The following is a 6,320-nucleotide window of genomic DNA, read 5'->3' as shown; positions in this document are numbered from 1 at the left end:
GTTTCACCATGTTAGCCAGGATGGTCTCGATCTCCTGACCTCGTGATCCGCCCGTCTCGGCCTCCCAAAGTGCTGGGATTACAGGCTTGAGCCACCGCGCCCGGCCGTGCCTTTTATTCTTATGTTCTACAGAGACTTTGCTCAGTCAGCCACAGCGAGACACCAAATCACAGTTGTAGGTCAGATATCTGTGCTACCTACTCTGCCCATATACATTTCCTGCCCGATTTTGGTCACAGGAATGACTGGACATCTCAGCAAAGGGCATCATGAAGAGAGGCACTCTTATCACCTCCACACTCGTAATAGAGTTGTTCAATAAATACTGAGTGCCTACCAGGTGCAATGTTAGTAGACAGTAATTTTACAGGTAGTTATATTATGCTCAAATATGAAGTAATACTGAGCACATTTTTACCTTCTCCTTTTCACAGTAACTAACCCTTTTGTGGCACTAGCTTGAAGAACTGTTGGTCAAGAGAGCCACCCAGTGGCTGCTGTGCAGAACAGCATGATAGGGGCAGGTCTTTAGGGCTATAAAATATTCCCCGTATTCAGTGCCTCCACAAGGAACACACATGGACAAAAGGACATCTCTGGACCCCTGGTATTTCTCTAAACCTGCCAAGCAGTTTATCAGACAACTTCATGAATTATTTTACATCTACCAAACATCCTTCAAAGAATTGAGCAAAGTGAACAGCTAAGTAAAGATTACAGAGGTAAGCTGTAATTTGCTGTCACCTCAAAGGGTTCTCTGTGGAAGTATATGTCTGTATGCTATTTGAACTCTGTATCGAGACAAAATAAATCTTTTTAGGCTGGAGTGCAGTGGTGCAATCTTGGCTCATTGCAACCTCCGCCCCCTGGGTTCAAGCGATTCTCCTGCCTCAGACTCCTGAGTAGCTGGACACCCACCAGCACGACTGGCTAATTTTTGTATTTTTAGTAGAGACGGGGTTTCACCACGTTGGCCAGGCTGGTCTCAAACTCCTGGCCTCAAGTGATCTGCCCACCTCAGCCTCCCTAAGTGCTGGGATTACAGGAATGAGCCACTGTGCCGAGCCTGAAAAAAGTTCATTTTAACAGAGCTTATTTATTGTCTGAAGGTTATCAGATAGGCAGCTGAGATCTGGCAGTACTCTCCAAACTCAACTTTGTTTTCAAAAATAGGTATTGAACATGACATGTTCTTAAGAGAGCTTCTGTTCCCTTTCCCCCAAAATTCTGCACTGGCAGTATCCTAAGAATGAACCTCTTTCACAGGGTTCAACTCTCAATGGGAATAATTAGACCACAGGGAGACAATCCCTCAACTTCCTGTTGCCTTTACTGGTAAGCTGATGATGTGCTGATGCTCACTGATACCACTTGCCCTCCTGTGTCAGTGAGTTCTTTTCTTCCCACTAGTGCAGTTGATCCCATTCCACTTGTGCAGAACACTGTCCCCCTAATTACATCTTTCTGAAGGCTTTCTCCTTCTCTGCCAGAGATTTTTCCCCCATGTGTTTCTCCTTTGTTCCCATCCCCCTCCCCAGTTCCCCGGATGTGTCCTCTCATCTGCTCAAAGCATCATGCCCTGGTATCAGCTTTTCATCTCTCATCTCTCCTTAACCCAATCCTATTGTCCCTTGCTGCTGTCACTCTCCTGAGAGTCCTCTTGCCAAGGTCCCCAGAGTCTTCACACTTACGAGCCAGAGCTCTTCATCCCACTGCTCCACTACCCAAGTCTTCCCTAATATTGTACAGGGCATTTCCATTCACCTAGTTGCTGAGGCCAAATACCTACGCTCAAGTTACCCCACTCCAGACTGTGCGCAATTCCTGCTATGTCCGCCTTCACTGGTAGGCTGCTCGCCATTTGTCACTGCTCACCTACATCACCCTAGTCGCTTGACTCTCTTCTCTGCCTCTATTCTGCCAATTACGGTCTACTCTCTTCAAGCCATCAGCATAACCTCTTAAATTAAGAGCACTTCACTCCCCTGCTCAAAATCTACCAAAAGTACCCATCAAACTGGAATAAAAACTTCTTCCTGGCCAGGCACAGTGGTTCACACTTGTAATCCCAACACTTTGGGAGGCCAAGGTAGGCGGATCACTTGAGGTCAGGAGTTCAAGATCAGATTGGCCAACATGGCAAAACCCCATCTCTACTTAAAAAAAAAAAAAGAAAAAGAAAAAAAATTAGACAGGCGTGGTGACGGGCGCTGGTAAGTTCAGGTACTCGGGAGGCTGAGGCAGTAAGAATTGCTTGAACCTGGGAGGTGGAGGTTGCAGTGAGCCAAGATCACACCACTGCACTCCAGCCTGGGTGACACAGCAAGACTCCGTTTAAAAAACAAAACAAAACCTTCCTGTGGCCTGCAAGCCAAAAGGCCCTACGAGTTGTATGTGGCATTGCCCATGTGACCTCACCTCCTCCACTTTTTCCAACTCACTCCAACCACACTGGACACCTTGCTCTTTGTTCCTTGAACACACACACACAAAATGTTCCTGTCTAGTCTTGGCACTTGTCTGACTGCCTGTAATGCCGGCACTCCTTACCTTCCTACTTTGATCAGGTCACTGCTCAAATGTCACCTCTAGAGAGGTTCTTCCTGATCATTCTATCTAAAGTAGTGAGCCCCTCCTGTCACTCTGTGTCCCTTTATGCTGCTTCATCTTCTTGCTACTTACCACAACCTGAAAAAATGTCTTCCTCACTAGAACATAAGCTCGTAAAGGCAAGAACTTTGTTCAATCCTCTCCTCTACTCTAGCACTTGGTAGCTCACGTCTGTAATCCCAACACTCTGGCAGGATCGCCTGAGGTCAGTTCTGAGACCAGCCTGGGCAACATAGCTAGACTCTAGCTCTACTAAAAAATTAAAACAAACAACAACAACAAAAACAACAAAAACAAAATACAAGAATAGTGGCACAGAGTAGGCACCCAGTGAATATTTACAGAATCAGAAACTTCTTGGCAGCATTTAACACTGGGACCACAGCCTCTCTTACCTTGAACTCTTTGTTCTTTTATAACCTTCTCCTGGGTTTCCTCCTTCCACTCCATCTGGGGGCTTGTCCCTCAAATGCTACCAGTCTTTAGAGATCTACTTCTATCCACTTTCTTTTTTTAGAGATGAGGGTCTTGCTATGTTGCCCAAGCTGGACTCAAACTACTGCACTCAACCGATCCTCCCACCTCAGCCTCCCCAGTAACAGGGACTACAGGTGTGCACTACCATGCCTAGCTTGTCCACTTTCATTCTGCACCCTTTCTCTGTATTTGAACAGCTACTCTAACTCTTCATTCCTTACCTCTAAGCTCAGATTCATGCTCCAGTCCAGTATATTCAAATGACTACCGGACACTGCCACTCTGCTACCTCACAGGCACACAGAGCTTAAACTATCTATAATGAACTCCCCCTCTTCCTATACAGCTTTCCCTCCTGTATCACCTGTCTCTCTACCTCTGGAAGTACCACTCCTGCTTCTCTACAGTATGTGCTAAGTGTTCCAAATGGCTTATGCTTACAGCTCCATGAAAAGGCCTAAATCTGATCCAGTACCCACTGAGGGGTTTCTATTCAAGTGCACAGCAGAAGCCTTCTCTCCTAAATTCCAAATGGATGCTAATGGAGTAGGTACTGACCTAAGTATTCTTTCCCTCCAGGCCATGCAGTTGACCTTCCTCTATAGGTTTGCTGTGGGGAAGAGTAAAACAATCCTAACCACTTGAATAGGACTTAATATTCAATGATAAAATCTTACCATAGGAATTCTGTATGGAGGACATAAAGTTAAGGACACAGCTATAGCTTAGTAAGCTAACCAGCAAAGCCTTTGTCCAAGTATTACTTGTACCACTTTGCTGGGCAACATCACAAGCAGGCACAAGAGGTAGGCAGAGATGATTAAAACCCATCATCCAAGGAACAAAGAATTTAGAGCAATAGTTCTCAATCACAACACATATCGGAAATACCTGGGGAATAGAGCCTGGGACTTGGCTTAGACCTACACTGGAATCAGTATCTGGCTCTGAACCACATGGTTTTGTTACCACTCTCCATCACCCCTAGCCCTGCCACCATGCCTTGTATGTGTACACACTGAATGTGTACATGTGCATTGATGGGTAGGGGGAGAAACCAGAAATCTCCCTGGCTGCCTTTTGCAGCAACTGTTCTGTGATGAGAAAAGCAATGGAAACATGTTCAACCATAATGATGATTAAATGCGAAGGTACGTATTTATGTTCCTTTCATAGGTTTCTCTTAAAAGTTCTGATGATAATTTCAGGAAACTATTTTTATTTGAAAAATAGAACCATACCCTGTGTACAAGACTAATTTCTAAAGACGCTTTATAAATGAGAAATATCTTACCAAAGTTACTATTGCACATTCAGCTGTTAGCTGTGCAGCACTAAATAGAGTACGAACAAATCTGTAAATAAATTTGTGCTCAGGATCATGCTTAAAGTATTCCTCTGGAACTTTTTCTCGCTGAAAGAAGAAAAGATGCAATGTTAGTATCCACTGAAGAAAAAAAATTTCTTTTTTTTTGAGACGGAGTTTCACTCTTATTGCCCAGGCTGGAGTGCAATGGCATGATCTTGGCTCACCGCACCCTCTACCTCCCGGGTTCAAGTGAGCCACTACGCCCGGTCAGCCTAAGTACTCTTAAGACCAGCAGTGTTGACGTTTGAGCCCACGTACCCCTTAAAATAATTCTGGTTGGGTGACATGACTTTTAGTTTTTAAAATATAAACAATTGCATCTTAAAATATCATAATGATTCAAAACTCATCACCATTTATCATTAAGGAAAAATACAGGCACAACTCAGAAAACTTTTACGTTCCTTTCCACTTTCCCTCCACAGAACTCTATCAAAATGTAAACTACTTGTAGGCTCGAAAGTCTTACTATCGTGGCATGTCATGATTCTCTTAAATAAACTTTGAAAAAATATTTTCAGTTTCCTGTAACCATAAGGCTCAAAGGCTTCATTGTCCAATACAATAGTTATTAGTCACAAGCGGCTATCATATACCTGAGGAAGTGAATTTTTAAATGTTTACACCATTTTAATTGATTTAAATTTAAATTATTTTCTAATAATCTTCATAGAGATCACGTATATTTGTTAGGACTATTTATAAATATCAGCATGAAATAAACATAACTCTATGAGAGAAAAATACTACCTCAAAAAAAGTGACACTTACTGTAAGTGGATGTGATCTCTCATCAAAAATATCCAAGGATCTATTTGCATCTCTATAAAATAAGAATATGCATTGAAGAAGTTAATTCAGGAACTGTTAATACTGAGTAAAATGTCTGCTGGGGGTGGCAGGAGATGCCTCCTGTTTGCTTTGGTGTTTGCTTCACCAAAGCGAACAGTTGTACAAATTCTTCTCCTGGATCCCAGCCTTCAGAGGATTTCCTGACCTCTTTTTACTCAGCACATGAGGTTCTGTACTGTGGAGTCTTTTCTACAATGACAATTCAGAATTGCCTTTAAGTGTTGGCCCTCCCTAACAGGCAATGGTAATAAAGTGTATTTTCACTCTTCTAACCCCTCATTGGAATTCAAGAACATTTTACAAAGCAGTAGTGGTGGGCAATAAAATCTTCAGAACTTTATTTTATTTATTTATTTTTTTTGAGACGGAGTCTGGCTCTGTTGCCCAGGCTGGAGTGCAGTGGCTGGATCTCAGCTCACTGCAAGCTCCGCCTCCCGGGTTTACGCCATTCTCCTGCCTCAGCCTCCCGAGTAGTTGGGACTACAGGCGCCCGCCAACTCGCCCGGCTAGTTTTTTGTATTTTTTAGTAGGGGGGGGGGGGGTCACCGTGTTAGCCAGGATGGTCTCGATCTCCTGACCTCGTGATCCGCCCGTCTCGGCCTCCCAAAGTGCTGGGATTACAGGGTTGAGCCACCGCACCCGGCCAACCTTCAGAACTTTAATGACTGTGAATGAGATTCAGATTTCCCAGGCTTTTCCTCTCTAGTTCTCTGTATTAAATTCTTGACATATATTTGTTTATTTTAAGTAGTTTGATGAGTTAAAACTGTATTGCCTTTTATTTTAAAAGAGACAAGCCTTTGATAATCTTTACAAGTTTATAAAACTAATACATTGTGCTCATTTAATAAAATCAGTGATTCTCCAAGTGTGGTCTGTGGACTTCTGGAGACCCTCTAAGATCCTTTTCCAAGAGGTCCTTGAGGTCAAAACTGTTCTTATAAGAATACTTATTCGGGCCGGGTGTGGTGGCTCAAGCCTGTAATCCCAGCACTTTGGGAGGCCGAGACGG

General features: G+C 43.5%; 1 protein-coding gene across 3 annotated transcripts in view; it reads right to left on the bottom strand.

The window, feature by feature from the left end:
* CCNYL1 (cyclin Y like 1) overlaps positions 1-6,320 on the bottom strand; it is a 45,374-nt gene that overhangs the window by 9,713 nt on the left and 29,341 nt on the right. For 2 of the 3 annotated variants that reach the window (XM_017889414.1, XM_017889416.1), the window contains 2 exons: positions 5,228-5,279; positions 4,382-4,501 (listed from right to left, as the gene is read on the bottom strand). In XM_017889414.1, coding sequence (XP_017744903.1) covers positions 4,382-4,501; positions 5,228-5,279 — 172 coding nt within the window. The remainder of the gene's footprint in view (positions 1-4,381; positions 4,502-5,227; positions 5,280-6,320) is intronic. The other variant, XM_017889415.1, reaches the window with a different exon arrangement.

The sequence above is a fragment of the Rhinopithecus bieti genome, unplaced genomic scaffold (assembly GCF_001698545.2).
Source record: "Rhinopithecus bieti isolate Rb0 unplaced genomic scaffold, ASM169854v2 scaffold_17939, whole genome shotgun sequence".
NCBI classification, from domain to species: Eukaryota; Metazoa; Chordata; class Mammalia; order Primates; family Cercopithecidae; genus Rhinopithecus; species Rhinopithecus bieti.
Note: the sequence above shows the minus strand (reverse complement) of the source record. Positions and strands in the feature narration are given on the sequence as shown.